The 21,194-nt window shown below is 36.7% G+C and overlaps 1 protein-coding gene across 1 annotated transcript in view; it reads right to left on the bottom strand.

Annotated features, from left to right (window-relative positions):
• Positions 1–21,194, bottom strand: part of LOC133756039 (cytochrome b5 reductase 4) — a 105,878-nt gene that overhangs the window by 7,516 nt on the left and 77,168 nt on the right. Inside the window, exons 11-15 of the mRNA XM_062186445.1 lie at positions 16,616–16,756; positions 15,336–15,488; positions 12,105–12,255; positions 11,717–11,803; positions 4,281–4,445 (exon numbers count right to left, since the gene is read on the bottom strand). Of these exons, the coding sequence (XP_062042429.1) occupies positions 4,281–4,445; positions 11,717–11,803; positions 12,105–12,255; positions 15,336–15,488; positions 16,616–16,756 (697 nt within the window). The remainder of the gene's footprint in view (positions 1–4,280; positions 4,446–11,716; positions 11,804–12,104; positions 12,256–15,335; positions 15,489–16,615; positions 16,757–21,194) is intronic.

The raw sequence follows: 21,194 nt of genomic DNA, 5'->3' as shown, positions 1-21,194 counted from the left end.
AGGACCTGAACAGGCATTTTTAAAAAGAGGAAATTCAAATGGCCAAGAAACTCATGAAAAACTACTCAGGATTACTAGCCATCAGGGAAATACAAATCAAAATCATAATGACATTTCACCTATGCCAGTTAGAATGGCTCTCATACAGAAATTAAAAAAACAATAAAGGCTGGTGAGGATGTAGAGGAAAAGGTGCCCTAATCCACTGTTGGTGGGAATGTAAACTGGAACAGTCACTTTGGAAGACAGCAAGGAAATTCCTCAGAATTCTGAAAATAGATCTACAATATGATGCAGCCATCCCAGTCCTGGGGATTTCCCAAATGAAATGAAGTCAGCATATTAAAGAGTTATATGTGCCCCCATGTTTATTGCAACTCAATTTACAATAGCTTAAAGATATAGTATCAAGCCAGATACCCATCAACCAATAGCTAGATAAAGAAAATGTGGTACATATACACTATGGAATAATACTCAGCCTTAAAAAAGAATAAAATCCTGTCTTTCGCAACAAAATGCAACTGGAAATGATTATTCTTAGTGAAATAAGCCAGTCCCAAAAAGACAAATTATCACGTTTTCCCTGATCTGTGGTAACTAAATAGAGTACTGAAAAATGTAACATATATGAGCAACATTCAGATTTTGAGATTTGATATTTTGTTTACATCCGTGTCGTTACTATTGAGGAACAGTGAAGTTTTTTTGTTATTATTATTTGTTGGATTCTTTGCTTGGTGGAGTGCTAATCTTATCATTATAAAATAATCTGAAAGTATTTCATTGTAAAAATTAAAAGAAAGAATACAAAAGTAAAAATGGATGGTGGGAGTGTGGGCAGGAGAGAGGGTTTACTATGCTCCTAAATCTGTATATATAAAATACATGAAATTTATTTTTCTTAAATATTTTAAAAGAAAAAAATTTAAAAAGAAGCAGAGCAGCTAGGATTTGAACCAGTGCTCATATATGGGATACTAGTCCTGCAACCAGTAGCTTAACCCATTGCACCACAACGCCCACCCCAGTAACCATTATTTAGTACTTACTATATTATATCCAGTTACTGTATTAAGAACTTTACAAGCTTAAGAATTACTATGTATGCCTTTTTACAGGTGAGTGTACTAAAGCCTAAAAATGTTAAGTAGCTGGCCCTCAAACACCCAGCAAATGTTTTTAAGATGATTGTTAAGTGGCAGAGCTGGGATTCAACCTCCATTTGGCAGCTTCTAGAATCCATACCCATATTCACAAAACTCAGGAGTGATAAGGCCAACCAGATGCACCAGTCAAGCCTCTCCCTATCTGAACAATCCTACTTTTCCAGCCATTCTTCCTGCCGCCCCCAGGCAAGCAGTCTCTCTACTCAAACCAACTTAGTCTTCTGAATGCCTGGACCCTTAATGCTTCTGCTCATTCTCTCTCTCTTTCCTCTCCACCTCTTCTGTCATGTAACATTTTAGTCATCCTTCAAAGCAGAGGCCTTTTCTGACCATGCAGTTTCCATCTCTCCAGTGTAAATACTCCTAGACAAAGTAACTTGTCTCTCTTTTTTCTCCTCTCCTCTCCCCTCCCCTCCCCTCCCCTCCCCTCTCCTCTCCTCTCCACCTCTCTCTTCCTCTCTTTACCTCTCTCTCTCTCGTGTGTAAATCTGCCGTTCAAAATAAATAATCTTTTTGGTTATTTAAGAAAAGGGGAGGTGGCAACATTGTAGTGCAGTGGGTTAAGTTACTGCCTGTGACACCAGTATCCCATATGAGAATCGGTTTGAATCCCAGGCGCTCCACTTCCAATCCAGCTCCCTGCCTGCAAAGGCAGTGGAGGATGGTCCAAATCCTTGGGCCCCTGCCACACATGTTGGAGACATGGATGGGGTTCAAGCCTCCTAGCTTGGCCTGGTCCAGTCCCAGTTGTTACATCATTTGGGAAGTAAACCAGCAGATGGACGGTCTCTCTCTTTCTCTCTGTAAATCTGTCTTTCAAACAAAGGAATTAATCTTCTAACAACTATTTATTTATTTTTATTTCTCATATGAATGTTTATGATATTCTGAGTCATAGTTTAGTTATTAGTATATGCAGTTGTTCCACCAGCAGACACTGTGGTCCTTGAAAGCACAGACTATTTTATTCATCTCTGTAATAAAGTGGGCATTTAGTAATTCCAAATTATTTATATGTATTTTTTTAAAAGTAGGTTTCTGAATCCTGCCCTGTTACCACATCACACAACTTGACAAATGTCCAACAAAATACGGCGCATATGTTTGCAATGATTATGCATATAACCTATGTGGCAGACAAGAGATTAATTCTGGAGGGCCCCAGGAGTAGACATCCCACAGAGTTTCGTTTCATAAAAACAAAAACCATGTGGAATAAAGGATCCATGCCAAATTATGAGAGCTATTCCACATCCATTATGATTGGGAAGACAAGGGAATCAAATGAATCCTCAACTGAAAGTCACAGCGCAGATGCTACGAATTATTACATGTGCTGATTTGAATTAAATGACATCTCAAAAGGCAACTCCATGCTGCATTTCAATGGTGCTTAGCAGTTTGTATTCCATATTTAACAATTAATAATATTCCTGAGAAATTGTTGGCAAACTGGCTACTATAGCTCTGGATGATTAGTTTTGAGATAAAATCAAGAAAAGAAAGCTATATAGATTAGTCAATTTAAAAAACAAAAATACAAAAGCATGATCTACTTTCTATTCCATGTACATGTCTTGAGGCTATAGTATGCAAAGAACTGGGTAAGATCTGTATGAAATCAATAGACAAAATCTGAGTCTTCAAGAAGCCTGTAATTTATGTGAGAAAATCTAGTTCTATTAAGGAGGCTATACAACAAATTCCTTCCTACTGAGACTGAAGAGTTTATGACTCCAATCATTGAAAAGTATTATACTGCAATCTATGCTGATACTTCTAAAATAACAGTGTCAAGACAGGAGGACACAGTGTAGCTCTTAATCTTTTTTCCTAAAAATTACTTTATATCCAAACCATACTAGATCTTAACTATAATTTTAAGTTTTGCTTGAGTCTTAAAAGAGTAATTTTAAATGTGAACTTTAAAATTTTATCAAAGGTGAGAAGGTTAACTAGAAGAGTATTTTTCTGAACTATTAAAGCTAGAAATATACTTAAATTTAATTAAAATATGGCATGGAAATGATTTTTAATGCCTTTATTTACTGGCTGGGATGAATCTGATAATTAAAACAAAAATAAAGGGGCCGCCGGCATGTGGAGTAGCTGGTTAAGATACCACCTGCAACACTGGCATCCCATATGAATCCCGGCTGCCCACTTCTGATACAGCTTCCTGCTCATGTGCCTGGGAAAGCAGAGGAAGATGGTCGAAGTATCTGGGCCACTGCCATCCATGTGGGAGACCAAGATGGAGTTCCAGGCTTCTGGTTTCAGCCTAGCCAAGCATTGGTCGTTGTGGCCATTTAGGGAGTGAAACAGTGGATGGGAGATCTTTCTCTCTGTGTCCCTCCCTCTCTCTGTAACTTTGTCTTTCCAAAAAATGAATAAATCTTTAAAAAAAAATAAAAATAAAGCTGCAAGATATAAAATTATCTAGAAAACATCAGATTCAATCATACACTAAACAACAAAAAGAGTCATATTATAAATTCACCCAGAAGCCCAACAGTAGCTATATTTAATCATGTATTTTAAAGCATCACTTTAGAGTTAAATCATATTAACATCAATTTCAAATAACATGGCCACTACCATTGTTTGTCACCCAAGATTCAACTATTTGACCTTATTTATGCTTTAGTCTCTCCTTTTTGTTTTGTTGCCTTTTGGTCACTGTATTGTTTTTTTACTAACTTGCCCAGTGTAGAGAATGAAGATTGAACGTTACAATAAGAGGACCATTGTTTATTAATTATTATACACCATAAAACACTGGTCCAAGAAGAGGTTGAGCCAGCCTTATGTCCCAAATAAGATTATGGTATCAATCTTGTGAATGTATCCATATTGTGTGTTATTAGCAAAAAACACAGATTGCTGGCTGTATTTTACTTCTATGTTCATATCTAACACTAGCATAATCCTGGCTCCCAATCCTTCACCACATGAAGATTAAAAGCTTTGTTATTTTTAAAAGTTGTAACAAATAATTAAATTGCAGGTTTATATGAATGAGAAGAAATGAGAAATAAGTCAATTGCTTTTTATGAGAGATCTCCATTTCATGGTGTTGGATATTCTGTTTCCTATCACACTCCTACTTACCTTATTCCTTCTTCTGTAAATGGTGTTGGTCCACAAATGCAGATGAGAACTTTGGATTTGTCTAAACTTGCTTTTAAGAAATCAGAAAGAAGAGCTGGTGAAATGTGTCCCTGTTTGCCATTCCAATCAGAAGTGGGTGCTGAGAGAACAAATTCAACATCAAATCTAGGGAAAAGAAACAAATTTAAAAAATGTGTTATTTTAAACATACTACCATGTTTCAAGTTTAGTAAAACATTCCTCTCCCCAATCAAAAGAGTAATTTAAATATAAAGATTGGTATACTTGCTAAAAAAAAAATCACTAAAGTTAATTATAAGTACATATTTGACAAAAACATACAGGTAAATCCATTATTTACCAAGTACTGACTTAGCTATAGTTATGGAAAGCAATTTGGCTTTTACTGAACTCATTAGAAAGAGAGCCCCAAGAGATGTCAAACAACTTCTTATTTCCACTAACAATCTGCTCATATAAATCACAGGAAAGAGCAATCTCCGTTCCAAATCTCTCCAATGATTTGCAGATTCTTATGAGCAATTTGACTAACAAGGTTATCTGACATTTTAGGCAATCAAGGCCATTCAAACTTAACTTAGGATCTCTCTGCCCCACACCTGACATTATCTCTGTGAATGGCACCATTATCAACCTGGTTGCACAAACCAGAAGTGAGGGGTTTATGCTGGGAACCTCTCTCTGCCTAGCTCTCCGCATTCAATTTGGAGTCCTTGCTCTTGACTGTCTTCTCTCAGTCTGCCCTGCCATTATGCTGGCCATTCTCTTTCTGCTTTCTGTAAGGCTTCTCCACCACCCTGCACTCTGCACTCTACGCCCCTTCAGTCCTGAGCTAAGCATCATTTCTATAGGGAAGCACCACAGTTGTAAACGTGCAGTCACCAAGATGACCACTTTATTGTCTACTTTCCACATGAGACCATGTCCGCTTTGGCTATCACCGTATGCCTAGTGGCCAACACACAGGAGGCACTCAAATAGTTTATAACTAAATAGATGAAAGCAAAAGAAAGGGAATAGAATTAAAATGAGAAAGCACAACATCAAACCAAGTCTCACAGTGTAATGACAGAACATTTTTTCTCACAGGCTTAGCAATCTTGTCAAGTAAATTGCTGGTAAAAAGCCACAGTAAATTCAGAATTCAGTGTTATACTAGCTCTGATAGCTCCATTTTAGCAAATACAATTAATTCTTTTTTTAAAAAAAGATTTATTTATTTATTTGAGAGAGTTAACACAGAGAGAGGAGAGGCAGAGAGAGAGAGAGAGAAGGAGAAGTCTTCCATCCCCTGGGTCTCTCTTCAAATGGCTGCAATGGCTGGAGCTGGGCCGATCTGAAGCCCGGAGCCAGGAGCTCCTTCCAGGTCTCCCATGTGGGTGCAGGGGCTCAAGCACTTGGGCCATCTTCTACTGCTTTTCCAGGCCATAGCAGAGAGCTGGATCAGAAGTGGAGCAGCTGAGTCTTGAACCCATACCCATATGGGATGCTGGTACTACAGGCGGCAGTTTTACCCGCTACGCCACAGTGCTGGCCCCTTACAATTAATTCTTCAAATTTTCAACAGCATCAGATCAACTGCATTTCTCCATGTTCCAGTGAGTTAACTGATACACTGTCTGAATAGCAGTAGGAATTGATCACACATTAATGTAAATCTTCAGAGAAAGCTGAAGTGTATGTTTCACTTGTGAAGGGAGAATCAAGTATGAGGACAGAAACAAGATGTGGCTGGTGCAGCTGTGCACCCTCTTCCCCACCCCATCACCAGCCCTACATCACCTATTAGACTTCTAATATTCTGTAATTTTATAGTCAATATTTACAGAATTATGTTTTATTTCTTACCTCCGATGTTCCCATTTATAGCAGCAATCACTATATACAAAAGAGCCTCCCCAAATACTGTCTTATACTAACATGTTCTTTTCTTTCTAGCACTTAGAATTAAGATAGTTTCAGATGATTTCAGAGCACTGTGAGGGGTGGTTAAGTACAATATGGTATGACTGAGTACCATGTAGTTATTATAAACTATGGTACACTGCTGTTTCTAAACCTGCAATCTGACATTTTGGGCCAAATACTTCTTTTTTGTAGGGGGCTATCTTCTGCATCGTATGATGTTTAGCAGCATTTCTGGCCCATGAACTTGGTGTCTGTAACACCTCCTCCCTCAGTTTTGACAATGTTTCCAGAAAAAAATGCCAAAGCAGTGGAGTTGTTTCATGTTGAGAATCACTGGCTGATAATATTCTTTGCATAGAATATAATAGACTAAGTAGAAATATTCTTTACATAGAATACATATAATACACTAACATGAGGTTATAAAACCATGTAGTACAAAAAGAACATATAAGAAGTAGCCATTTGGCCTAGCAGTTAAGATGCCGGTTGGGGCCCCTGCATCCTATACCAAGTTCCAGCTCTGCTCCTCATTCTGGAGCTTCCTGCTAATGCACAACTGGCAGGTACCAGATAATGGCTCAAGAGACCCTGATTGAGTTTCTGGCTCCTGGATTTGGCCTGGGTATTTGGGGAAGTGAACTAGTAGATGGGCGCTCTCTCTGTGTATGTTTGTATCATAAATAAAATAAACTTTTTTGAAGTATAATAAGCATGAGCAGATTGTTTTAAAAATACAAAACAAAAAGTTGTGCATGTGAACATGTGTACATAAATGTAAGCAAACAGATCACAATGTTAGTAACTGTTCTCTGGGTGACAGGATTATGGAAGATTTTCTTCCTCATAATTTTTCTATATAAATATGCATTAATTTTATAAACAAAAGGAGAAATCAATGTAAACATTTTAGCTCTATTAATATAGTTTTACTGCCTCCCCAAATGACTGAAAAGGAGGGAAAATATTTGTTTATATTATTACAGAACACTGTCCAGAAGTTAACCTCATTGTCAAACTGAACCAGTACATTATATTTATGGGAAAAGGTAGACCAATGTATAAGACTAGATCAACTGAACCTTATAACACTGCTCACATATTTGAGAGAAGAGTAATTGAAATTTAATTTGAATTTCAGTTTTATAAAATAACTAGCTAGATTATCTACTGCACATAGTATTTACCTACTGTTTGTGTGGGCCAGCCACACCAGTCGAACGGAATCTGAAGGAGGCAGTGGGAATGAAAAGAGGGACAAGGACACAGAGAATGGAGCCAAGACAACAAGACTGATCAAGGCTTGTTTATTCCTGCGTCTCAGAGATATTTTATACATAACCAGCTGCAGCTCAAGGCAACACAGAAGTTAACAACACATGCAAGCAACTTATCAGGCTTCCTGCAACACAGTCATAACATAGTTAATTTTAATAGTGCATCCTCCTTCAACATGGGAGTACGTGACTTTCTCATCCCAGGAATTCCACAAGCCAAGACTGACCTTGACTTGTCTATGACTTATGGGCTGCCTACAGTTTTCTTGCATCTTAAGAAATATTCATGATTTTGTAAGGCTTGGAATGCTGTGAATTGAATCCCAATGGCTGGATTTAATAATCAAGTATATGAACACATTTAGGTAAAATTTGGTAAGCTTTCATTTTTTTTTCTGTTCAAACTTCATACTTAATAACAGATTAAAATAGAATGAAAAATATCCTCAAAAATACTGATAGAACACCTGTTTATTTTTTATTTTTGGCATTTCTACTGAGAGTAGAAAAAAGGAAAAACGAAGAGACACATTCCTGGGAATGCATGAGAAAATAAATCAATGCAGTATTTTAAGCTTCCGTAAGGGCCTCCATACAGGTAGAGCAGATATGCACACTTATTTCACAAAAATGTTACAAGCATGCTAATACTACATATGGTAGCTCATTAATCCCCATACCCAAGTGAGTCTATTAGGTGGGTTTGTCTCTCTTCTAACAGATGTGAAAATCAAGGCTCAGCAAGTAACTTGCTCAAGATCACAGGTTAACCAGTTGCTATTTTACAATGTTATTTTGAAGAATTTTGTCTGTTAATGATTTCATCCAGATAAACCCTGAGGACAAGCATAGCATGCTTGCTGAACATGAAAATATTAGCTCACCCACTAGCCTAACTCTTCCTATCCCTTCTTGTTCTACAAAGGATTATGTGGAAGGCTGAGACTGAAATCTACAGAGAAGGGTATTTCAACTACAACATTTCAGAAACCTTTTTCTATGTTCACAATCCAATAGTAGTTTAATCAAGGAAATGTGTTCAGATAATACATTTCTATCATCAGAAACTTTAGTACCAAAACCAGGAAAGAAAAATGGGAGTCAAGGGGTGGGAAAGAGTGACTCAGTACAGTAAAAAATGAACAGGTTTAAATGCTAACTAAAAATAGAGATGACTAAAATCACCCGACATTAAAACTGAATGCTTATTTTCGCTCTCATTTATGGGCACAATAATTGTTTTGATATAATAGCATTACCAAAACTCATGTGTAAGCCTTTAAGGCTAGAGTTCTTCAATTTCTACAAAAAGCCATAGGATACGGCAAAATTCCTGATAAATGTTCCAAAACCATCTACATAAACATGGATCTTTTGTTTTCCTGTCAGTCCTGACTTCACTCACAAAAGACCATGAAATCTTTGGGTACTGTGAATCACACAAGTGGCCAGAAGCCCTTCAATAGAGTGTCTCCAGGGAAAGGAAGGAAAAGGCCCAGCAGTAGAGGGAATGAGCACACAGAGGTGAGCAAGAGACAGTAAGAAGACAAGGAGAAGGCAGAGAGAGGGAGGAGGCAGACAGGCAGTCAAAACACTACCACTTCTCTCAGCACACTGAGAGCATCACTCTCCTGGTGAGTGCTGTTAGAGCCAGGCATCCAGAAGGGAAAAAGGAGGCCTTTCCTGAACATCCTCAATACTCCAGCCTATGCAATCCCACCAACCCAAATTACGAAGCCCAAAACAAAAGCAAAGTTGACTTTGTTAAAAGACACTTTATGTTCAGAGGATGTCAACACATTCCTTTTCACCAATTAATTTGAAAATCAAGTTTAACTCCTTTTAATAACTAGAAGTATGTCTCTTTATTAAAATGTTAAATTTCTTTTAGAATTTTTATGAGGAAACTATCTCAAAGAAGATCTTTATCAAACCACTAGAGATACTTTAAAAAAACAAAAAACAAAAACCAACCCTAGCTAACAAACTAAGCTATATCTGTTTACACTCTTTTTTTTTTTATTAAACTTTTATTTAATGAATATAAATTTCCAAAGTATAGCTTATGGGTTACAATGGCTTCCCCCCTCCCATAACTTCCCTCCCGCCCGCAACCCTCCCCTTTCCCGCTCCCTTTCCCCTTCCATTCATGTAAAGATTCATTTTCAATTCTCTTTGTATACAGAAGATCAGTTTAGTATATATTAGGTAAAGATTTCAACATTTTGCCCATATAGCAACATAAAGTGAAAAAACTACCATTGGATTACTAATTATAGCATTAAATAGCAATGTACAGCACATTAAAGACAGAGATCCTACATAGTTTTTTTTTCAAATTAATTAATTTTCTATGCCATTTCCATTTTAACACCAGGTTGTTTTTTTTTTTTTTCATTTCCAATTCTCTTTATATACAGAAGATCACTTCAGTATATAATTAGTAAAGACCTCATCAGTTTGTGCCCACACAGAAACGCAAAGTATAAAAATACTGTTTCAGTACTAGTTATAGCATCACTTGGCTTTAGACGACACATTAGGGACAGATCCCACATGGGGTGTAAGTACACAGTGACTCCTGTTGCTGATTTAACAATTTGACACTCTTTTAAATGTCTATTTAGGAAAACAGGAGCTCTGAGAGTTAAGAAACCAAACACATGTACATAAAGGTTCTCTATAAGCCCAATACAAACATCTAAGGGATGATTTCAGTTTCCAAAGCACCTATATTAATTCCTACAACTCTCACAACAGCTTTATGAAATAAGCAAGACAGACACAGTTATTTTATGGTGAAGATAAAGAGACAAGACCATAAAATGAAGTAATTTTTGAATAAAGTTTCAGGCTATAGAGGAGTAGAATAGGAACTAGAATTTAGATCTTTAGGCTTCTCAACAAATGCTTGCAAGCATAAAACACGCTTTAAATACATAAAAATTTTTCTTTAAATCACTCTCTAAAATAGCTATACAGTTACCTAAATATAGTAAATATTTGTAGATTTCAGTTTTAAGCTTTTAAAGAATAGTAAACATTTTAAGAATAAATTATTGTTAATTTGTGGAAGTCATTTATTAAAAGAGAAAGGGGAAGATGATGGGAAACAACAAACAAGGAGATAAAAATCTTAAAAAGATCATTGTATTATTTTACTACAGATATTCAGAAAATACTTAGAAAAACCTGGCACCCCTGGGATAGCTGAGTTCCTAAGGATTTTAACTCTAATGAAAAGGTCTAGAATTTATGTTATTATAAATGCAAACATTTACATCAGATATTTTGTGCAACTTATCACATCCTGAGAGTCTCAGAAATACCATTTGTTACAAAAACGCTTTGGAAAGTGTGAAAGCTTATCCAGTTCACTCTTTGTAAAAAACACAAAACAAAACAAAAAACTTGTTCTGACTTTCCTATTGCTTTCAAATCTTTAGGGGAGATGTGCCATATGCTTGTTAAATTATATTTTTATTTCAGCTGACTGTGCTGGGTTGTTTTTTATTGAAATAAATTTAATTTCTGCCTCATTATACCAGTGAGTTAACTTGACTAAATTTTTTTTTTCTATTGCCTGTTTCAGCATTTCTCAAACTGTATACTGAGGATTATTAGTGATACAAATTGTATCTAGGAACTTCATTTCTTCTGTTCTCTGCACTAGAACTACAATGAATCTGTTCTCTTTGCATTAATATGAGAATTGAGAACAGGCATGTATTTGCTGTGACCTTAAGAATCTAAAGGAAAACAAAATCGTTTTTTAAAAAAAGTGCTAATCCAAAAATGAAGAGAATCTTGCTAAACAATGCTTAAGAATCTCTCTCAGTTACAATGGATATTAGCATATTAAAGGCTCTAGTAAATCCTATAAGGTGTTTAATTTTGTTGAAACTATTTTCACCAAATTTATTTTATCTGCTACATTGCAACAGGAAAATATTTAATTGCCAAAATGACTATAATGAAATATTCAGTAAAATTCAGTAAAAATTACGTAACATGATCAGAGAGTCCAATATACATTTTCTTTGACACATACTTAGATAGTATTTCTTGGGGAGGGGGCAATCATATGATTTAAATTCAGGGCATTACTGATTAGGGTTTTATGAAGGAGGAGCTTCCTGGTCAACTCAACGTTTCAACCAAAGAATATGAGGCCTGCACTTACTATAGAGGTATGAATATTTAAATGCAGAACTAACACCAGTTTAGTACCTTTTATCTCTAAATGCTAATTTCTCCAGCTGACTTCTCCAAATTATATCATCCTCTGTTTTATTGAAGAACATCAGCTTCACTTTCCTTAAAAGAAAGAAAAAGCAAAATCAGAAAGATTTAAATAAAAACATTTAAATTACATACAAATTGAAAGTCTACAGTGAACTAGGGTGAATATTTTTTAGAACCAAAAGTATCAAAAACTAACATGAGATAATAGATCTAAGTTAATAAAATAGCTAGGTCTGGAGAAGGCAAGACTAAGAAATGATAAACGAGGAAGTAAGAATATGTTTGTTAGGGTCTGATGCATACTCAGTTTAGAAAGCTTTATACTAATAAAACAGCCTCACAAGGGATAGTAATTACAGATAAAATTACATACCTGAGACTGGGTATATAAGTCAAAGCATAATTCAGTATTTTAACCATTGGTGTGAAGCCTGTTCCAGCTGCCAATAAGAAGAGATCTTCTAATTCTTGGAGTCTGGATACTTTAAAATTGCCCTCAGGACTGCTTACAGAAACAAAATCTCCTATACAATGAAATATAAACTAAATCAGAAAAATGAAAAACCCAGCAGAGAAACTGAGAATGCTAAAAGTAGCTACAGGTAGAACAATGATGAGTGCTAAATAACTTCAGAGAGCACATCACCCTTTAGAGGATCTAAGAAGTGCTAGAGGTTATCATTAGGCCCCCAAATATGCCTGAATTATATCATTATAATCAAGTTAATAAGGAGATTTTATTATGCCCCACTGTTATTTTCTCAAATCATCTGAAGTGTGATATATAAAGTATCATACTGTACTTACCCATAAATTATCATAAAGGATTGTAGCTAGACTAAATTACAAGCATCTAAAAGTTAGAGTTCATGAACATCTGCACTGTATGGTACTGGGCAAAAAATATCCACTGTGTACATACTGATTATTAGCCACTGTAATACAATTAGTTGGAGAGAAAAGTGAAATAGAAATGTATTCTACAATCTCAGGTTAGTTAATATGCTAACTTCTCCTCCATCAAATTTTTTAAATGACACATCAATTAAAGTAAGAAAAGCTGTTCTAATTCAAATAAAAACAGCAAAATCAGAAAAGCAGTCAGCTGTACCTGGGGCATGTACCTTTCTAATCTAGGATCAACACAGTTAAGAAATTAGGGCCCATATTCTTTACTGCTGTTGCTTTAATCACCATGAATTACTCATATAAGAAAACTGCCTGTAGGACTACATTTGGAAATTTCCATTATAATTTTAAAAATGAAAAATAAAGCTGTTCATGATTTTTAAATTATTTTAAATAGTCCAATTACTTTAAAATGCATGGATGTTCAAAAATTTTTTGGTATTTTGCATTACAGGATAGTAACAATCTTGATTTGATGAATTAAGCATTTGAAAGTGACAGAAACACTTTGTTATAGACTGAAAGGGATCAGAAGATCAGCATGTCCTTAGGAAATAGGCAGATGGTTATTGGTAACTTTTATTCACAATCCTTCCAACGCCACAACTCTGATTAAACTCAGGCAGTGTAACTGACACTAATCAAATTCATAAGACATTAAAATACACATGCAAAAATGGCAAGTGACTGACAGTATCTAGTGAACTGAACATTCCATGTCCCAACCCAAGTACTTTGTTCCTTGTATCAAAACACTTGGAAAACCATATTAATCACATAAAAGTTGCTTGGTGAACAAGGATTGAAACAAAGGGGTGAATAATTTTATGGGACACTTCATTTACACCATGGTAAGGGTTCATGAGTTATCATTACCATGCAAAAATACAACTCTTTAAGTGACACAAGTATTTATATCATGTCTAGCTTCCCTGAATGAAGCTGAAATAATACTTCATCTTGTTCTTTGAGTTTTCCAGCTCCATGCTCTAGGTGAAATCTCCACTTTCCTTTGTTCACAGAATCTTTAGAAAGAGTTGTAATATCACTGTTTAAGTTTCCACTGAATCATATGGATGTAACGTTCACATTCACAAACACTATTTTCATTTATGTAACAAATCATGAATGACTAACCATAACAATTATACGTAGATTTCTAAGATGAATTTCCAAGAAATGTGACTTTTTTTAATTTGTCAATTTTAGTGATCCATTTCAATGTTACTCTAATATATTGATAATGCTGTCTTAGAACACTTTGTCTTAGGTAAAAAGCAGTAGAAAGGAAATACAGAACTAGGAGCCGAAAACATAAGAGAATAGGAGTTGGAGCAAGAAGTGAGGTCATTAATCCCAAAGTATTTATTATAGGTCTTTTACCTAATTTTTTGAAGGATTTTCAAAAATTTTTATTTGAAATGAAAAGCAAGAGAGAGAAAGAGAGAGATCTTCTATCTGCTGGTTCACTCCCCAAATGGCTGCAATGAGGGGGCTGGGCCAAGCCAAAGTCAGAAACCAGGAGCCTCTTCCAGCTGTCCCACTTGAGTGCAGGGGCCCAAGGACTTGGGGCCATCCTCTGCTGCTTTCCCAGCTACATTAGCGGGGACGTAGATCAGAAGTAGAACAGGGGCCGGCACTGTAGCACAGAGGGTAAAGCCACTGCCTACAGTGCCAGCATCTCATATGGGCGCCAGTTCAAGTCCTGGCTGCTCCACTTCCGATCCAGCTCTCTGCTATGGCCTAGGAAAGCAGTGGAAGGTGGCCCAAGTCCTTGGGCCCCTGCACCCACATGGGAGACCCGGAAGAAGCTCCTGGCTCCAGGCTCCTGGCTTCAGATTAACAAAGATTCGCCCACTGCGGCCAATTGGGGAGTGAACCAGCCTCTCCTTCTCTCTCTGTGTAACTGACTTTCAAATAAATTTTAAAAAAAAATCTTTAAAAATGGAAGAAGAAGTAGAGCAGCCAGGTCTTGATTCAGTGCCCATATGGATGCTGGCATCACAGGCTTAACCTGCTCTGCCATAACACTGGCCCCCTATCCATTCTTTTAAGTACATTTATTGACACTCTATTATGTATTTGTTCTTATAACAGAGTTAAAAACAGAGGTAATTCTATTTATTAGAGGTTTCTGAGGAGGGAGGTTTCACAAAGAAAGTGATATTTTGTTGGATCTTTTACAAAGTAAGGCACTTGACCGGTAGAGAAAGGGTTGATGAATAACTGAATGTACCAATGAATGTGGATGACAAACTTGTAGAACTGTCAGGAGTACAGTATTTTTGTATACCAAGAGATGAAGCTGGAAAGATCATGTTCCGTAGGCAACACAGAAGACTGAATCAGTACAGGTAATGGGGACCAGCAGAGGTTTCAAAGCTTTAGAGCAACATGATTAAGTCCATTCCCAAGGACTGGAAAATGCAGATAAACAAAAAGAGACCAACAGTAGGTAGAAAGAATTGTGAAAAACCAGTTAGAGACCAGAGAGAAATGACGAAGGCTTGCCATAACAGGGTGGTAGAAGGGATAGGAAAAAAGATTACAAAGTCACTAGGAGGTAGACTTAACAGAAAATGGCTGACTGCCAAATATCTTAAACTTGAGTGAAGATATCTGACAGACTTCCATTTGGAGATAACTACAGTTAGTTTGATTCAACCTAGAGCACAAGGTTTACAAAAATACTAACCAATTTGAAGATGATCAAGTTCTGGTGTAAAGAGTCCAGTTGGATAGATTTTGATCAAAAAGTAGATGTATTTATTGTTGGGAAGAACTGGTTCTTTGAACTCTGAGAGTAAGGAATTTGATACAGGTGTGTATGGCTTTACTATTTCTGTACCTAGAGGAAAGAAAACACAAAAAATAAGTTAAACTCTAAAAATCTAAGAAACTCTTAATGAAGATGAAACATAAAATATTTTATGATTTTATGGATATATATATATATATATATAAGATGATGTCCCTAATGTATATTAATAATTCTAACTGTATGTCTTACAGGTATATGGTATACGCATGTGTATATACTCCATGCTTATATATGTTGACATACTTTTAACAAAAGCAATAATAAACCTATAATGGAAATAATAATATGCTAATAATAGACAGCAGTCTATTCCATGAGCATTTAAGCTTTGTAATAGACCACAACAAAAGTTGTATCAAAAGCTGACCACAGGGATGGATGTAAGAAGGAATTTACAAATGGTTGCTGACGGCCAGTGAAAGTATGTGGAGAAGGGGAAGAATTTATTTTACTTTACATTTTTAATAGTTAAAACTTATATAAAAGAATCTTGGTAACTAAATGAAAAAATGTTCAACTAATTTTAAGAAATTACTAAGTGAAATAAGCCAAACCCAGAAAGACAAATATCACAATTTTTCTTATTTGTGGAGATTAATATAAAGAGTATAAAAATTGTGTGGATATTACATCATTGGGTAGTTTTAAGTACTACTTCACTGAATCATACTATATAAATAATAATATGCTCTTCTTTCCCCACATCATGATCATTGTCATGAATCCCTTACCATGTGATATTAATCTCTTTAAGAAAAATTGTACATATGTGTATATAAATATATATATATAAAATGTTTAAATTGAATGTGGCAAAGTTAAAAAATTCTAAAATAAAAAGAATATATGATTTCTATAAAAGGATAAAATAAAGAATTCATGTTATAGCTTTAGCTAACCAAATTCCAAACAGAAGCATCACCACACATTTGAAAGACAAAAGCTTTTTATGTGGCTCCTTGATATATATAAAGCTAATTCATATGTAAGTTAAAATACTTTGGCAATAACTGCACTTGGGAAGATACCAGTTATTGAACTTGCTGCCCAGAAACACTTATTAATAACCTAAATGGTTGCTTCATAAAGACATCAACACGGAATGTGAACCACTTGAGGAAGCAGAAATGCGCCCAAAGCCTCTGTTCTCTTACCTGTAATAGTCAGCTTGAGGTAAACATGTTGCCCAGTGGGCACCTGAAGATGAGTGCTCGGTGGCAGCATCACACAGAAAAGCTTCGTATCATGAGTGACATCTTCCTTGGAAATTAACTGGCACTTTCTGTAGTATAAACCTAGAAGGTGGTTCATTTTCTCTTAGTGATACATAAATTAATAATAGCAGGCCACCAAGTGAAAGCACATACTCAGCTTTTATACTCCAGAGAGTTTCAATTTCACTGAAATGTCTACATATTTTAAAAATTCATCAATAATATAAGGTTAAAGTTTTTCATTTCCTGAGATACTTATTTTAAACTTATATTTCTATAATATGAAAAATGAATTTTATAAAATAAGTGTAATTTCCTCATATCTGTTACAGTACATTAAAACTATTTTAAGAAATTCAAATTTACTTCTCAAATTTATTTTCAAATAATTCTACCTTTCAGGTTTTACTTTTACAGTGGTATAAACCATATACATGAAAAAACTATGCAGGAATTTCAATGTTTCTACACCAAAACAAACACATTATAGTTCCATTTTTCCACAAAATTTTTGAAGCACTCTCATACTTTATTTTCTGGTTAAGCCTACAACAGATGTCTTCCTCTAAAGCTGTAATGTTCCTACAACAAGAACTTAAAAATGGACATTAGAAGAATGAATGAATCACTCTCATATCTTGCCAATAACCATTCTATAACCCTGTTAACTTCTCCTGGCTTTAGAAAAGTAAGTCTGAACATGAAATTGAATTAAAACATGAATTCTGTAGAATTATAAACTGAAACTATCTGAAATATTAAGTTTTTTAAAGACTTAATTAATTTTCCAAAGGTTTAGAATTAGTTACTTTATCAGACTTCTTGGTAGGGAGAAGAAACATGAATTGCTCTCGGAAAATATAGCTCTTGCCTGGGCACTAGAGATGCCTTCTCACTGACATTATGACTAAGCCTACATCTTCAGATTTTGGGGTGTAAGGAGGGATTACCTGAATCACTTTTTGTTCCGAAATAAAATCAGCGAAGCAGGCCAGGCATTCAGTCCAGCAGTTAAGATGCCCATGTCCTATATTGGAGGGCCTGGGTTTCATTCTGGCTCTCGCTCCTAGTTCCAACTTCTTGCTACTACAGATCTTGGGAAACGACAGTGACACCTCAATTAACTAAGTTCCTATTAAATATGTGGGAAATTTGGAATGACTTCCCAGTTCCTAACTCCAGCCCAGCCCTGGCTGTGGCAGACATCTGGGGAGTAAACCAATGAATGGAAGCACATACTCTCTCCCTTGCTCACTTGCTCACTCTCTTGCTGTCTCTCTGTATCTTGCTCACTCTCTTTTTTGCTATCTCTCTCTGTGTCTAATAATTTTTTTTTAAAGAAAAAAGTAATCAGGGGACCTTCATTCATTCATAATATATTTATTGAGCATACACTTTGTGCCACATTGTATGTGCTTAAGATACAAAATCAAACTAAATGGATTTGTCTTTCAGTAACCTATAGGCTAATGAAGAAGGCAAGCCTATCAAAGATGAATGCTGTAAATATGTAAGCCTTCAGGTCTGTGTTTTACCTCTTGTTTGTTTTCCCAAAGCAATTAGCAGTGAAATACTTAAAATGATTTAAAATTGCTTTTAGAATACCTCCTTGATGAAGGCAAGAAAAGTAAACATTGTTATGTCTACTTATGAACATGTATTAAGTGTATATATGAATTATAAAACATTTTAACCATCAAAATATGATTAAAATAGAAATAAACTTTTATGCTTAAGGTACAGGTTATAGAATCTGGAAAATTGGCCGGCGCCGTGGCTCAACAGGCTAATCCTCCGCCTTGCGGCGCCGGCACACCGGGTTCTAGTCCCGGTCGGGGCACCGATCCTGTCCCGGTTGCCCCTCTTCCAGGCCAGCTCTCTGCTGTGGCCAGGGAGTGCAGTGGAGGATGGCCCAAGTCCTTGGGCTCTGCACCCCATGGGAGACCAGGATAAGCACCTGGCTCCTGCCATCGGAACAGCGTGGTGCGCCGGCCGCAGCGCGCTACCGCGGCGGCCATTGGAGGGTGAACCAACGGCAAAAGGAAGACCTTTCTCTCTGTCTCTCTCTCACTGTCCACTCTGCCTGTCAAAAATTTAAAAAAAAAAAAAAAAGAATCTGGAAAATTAATTTAAGTGACAAACTGAAGATGCTAGGTTTGTGGTATAATAATTAAAAAACAAAAGCAATCAAGGAGTTATAGAAATACTGGAAATACTTGAAATTACTATTCCAAGCTGAGAAAATAAATTCTCTTTTGGAAATAAATAGTATACCACAGTAGACATGATATTGGCTTGCTTATTTTCTCCCTTAGAAAGCAGTACTTATAGAGATGTAAAGGAATCAATCCTGATAATGCATTTATCCTAATTATCCTCTCTTTCTTAAAATATTGAAGTAGGGGAGCCAGCGCTGTGGCCTAGCAGGTTAAGCTGCTGCCTGCAGCACTGGCATCCCATATTGGTGTCGGCTGAAGTGCTGGCCGCTCCACTTCTGATCTAGCTCCCTGCTAATAATGCGTCTAGGAAAGCAGCAGAAGATGGCCCAAGTACTTGGGCCCTTGCCACCCCTATGGGAGACCAAAAAGAAGCTTCTGGCTTCAGATCAGTCCAGTTCTGGCTGTTGCGGCCATTTGGGGAATGAACCAGCAGATGGAAGATCTCATTCTCTTGTGTTCTGTATTTCTGCCTTTCAAATCAATCAATCAATCAATTTTTAAGAAAAAAACTGAAGTAGGTGCAGAAAAATTTGCTCCCAGATCTTAACAAGTGAAGGCTCAACAGTTAATAATCAACAAGGAGTAGAAAACTGAAATTCACATATAATCTTAGAAATCACTTTGGGCATAACTGGATCCAACTTTCCTTCTTTCTTCTGTCCTGCAAAGATTCCAGTCATTCAATCTTTCTACCTGCTAACATGGTTTGCTCAATAATTACAAAAGTTCAGAGTGCATCAAAGAACACAAAAACGAGGGCATTACTTGAGGCCACCTCACTGTAGTGTCAGGGCGTAGGTTTGGATCAGATTTTGGCTAATGTCACTACCCTAAAGTTCTCCTGCAAGAGTAACCAGGGTTATCAAAGGGTATCAAAGGGTTAAAGGACAGAGTCCTACCCATAAGAGAAATCAAAGGTCAAATGATCTCCCTCGTTCAGACCTTTTCTGGGACCCAAGTTAAGAAATACAACCAGAGACTCACAATATATATCAAAACACTTAAAAAAATTACAAATCTGCAAATAACTGTCCATAAATTACTTTTATGCTGTACTTTAGAATACTCACCTTCAAAATTCTCCTGCTAGATTCAAATTCAAGACTCTCAAACTCCTAAGAACATGACACAGTGAGAGTAGGAAGGGAGAAGACCTTCAGCCCCTGTGCCTGCAACTCTCTACTTCTCACTCTCAGCTCTGACAGTAGTGGGGCCTTACACAGGTGTGGACACTTCAGTCCACATTTTCAGGCTACTCATGATCTCTCCTAAAAAACAACTCTGAGCACTCCTTGGGTAGAAGTGGATTTAGAGCCATTTGGTCAACCAATCCTGGGATTCCAGATGGCAAGACTACGGTGCTGAAAGAAAGAGCATATACGCCAGGTGGACACATCATGGCCTTGCACATCTTCACCCCATGGAAGAGGTACCATGGAAGGGGTGTGGCTGGAGGACAGCTATATCGGTTTCTCCAAGAGTGGAACCTAGGGCTGGTGCCCCCCTTGCCCAGGTCTAAAGGCTGTGGGTCTAATCAAATCTACTGCATGTCTTCTTCCTAACTTTACTTCTAGGTAAAGATTTCCATCTTCTGATTTGACAATTTCTTTTCTAGCATTTTCCAGGAAGGATTTGCCACAGTAAGCATGCATCTCTAAGACTATACTTACAACACAAGGAAATCCCGGGTTACGGTGAATTACTGACTTACCTTGTAAGAGAGTTGACACAGTATTCTTGCAACTTAACACTATTGAGATAGTTTCATAAAAAACTGACAATCTCATAAAAGACTGACATGATTTTAGAGGAACATCTTAACTAAAGGCTTTAAAAGTTTTATGAAAAATTTAAGAATTTTAAGCTTCCTGTTGCCCTGAGGATAAAGCATAGACCACTGGGAAATACATTAAATTAGAAAAAGTAGTATAAAGCAGATGCTGCTAATAACTTCAGTCTGGACAATGCCATAATTTTAAGTGTCAGATTTTTGGCTTTGTAAGCACAGATAATTATTTATTTATTTTTTATTTTCTTACAGGCAGAGTGGACAGTGAGAGAGAGAGACAGAGAGAAAGGTCTTCCTTTTTGCCGTTGGTTCACCCTCCAATGGCCGCCGTGCTGCGGCCGGCGCACCGCACTGATCCAAAGCCAGGAGCCAGGTGCTTCTCCTGGTCTCCCATGGGGTGCAGGGCCCAAGCACTTGGGCCATCCTCCACTGCACTCCTGGGCCACAGTAGAGAACTGGCCTGGAAGAGGGGCAACCGGGACAGAACCCAGCGCCCCAACTGGGACTAGAA

Source organism: Lepus europaeus, chromosome 3, assembly GCF_033115175.1.
Source record: "Lepus europaeus isolate LE1 chromosome 3, mLepTim1.pri, whole genome shotgun sequence".
NCBI classification, from domain to species: domain Eukaryota; kingdom Metazoa; phylum Chordata; class Mammalia; order Lagomorpha; family Leporidae; genus Lepus; species Lepus europaeus.
Note: the sequence above shows the minus strand (reverse complement) of the source record. Positions and strands in the feature narration are given on the sequence as shown.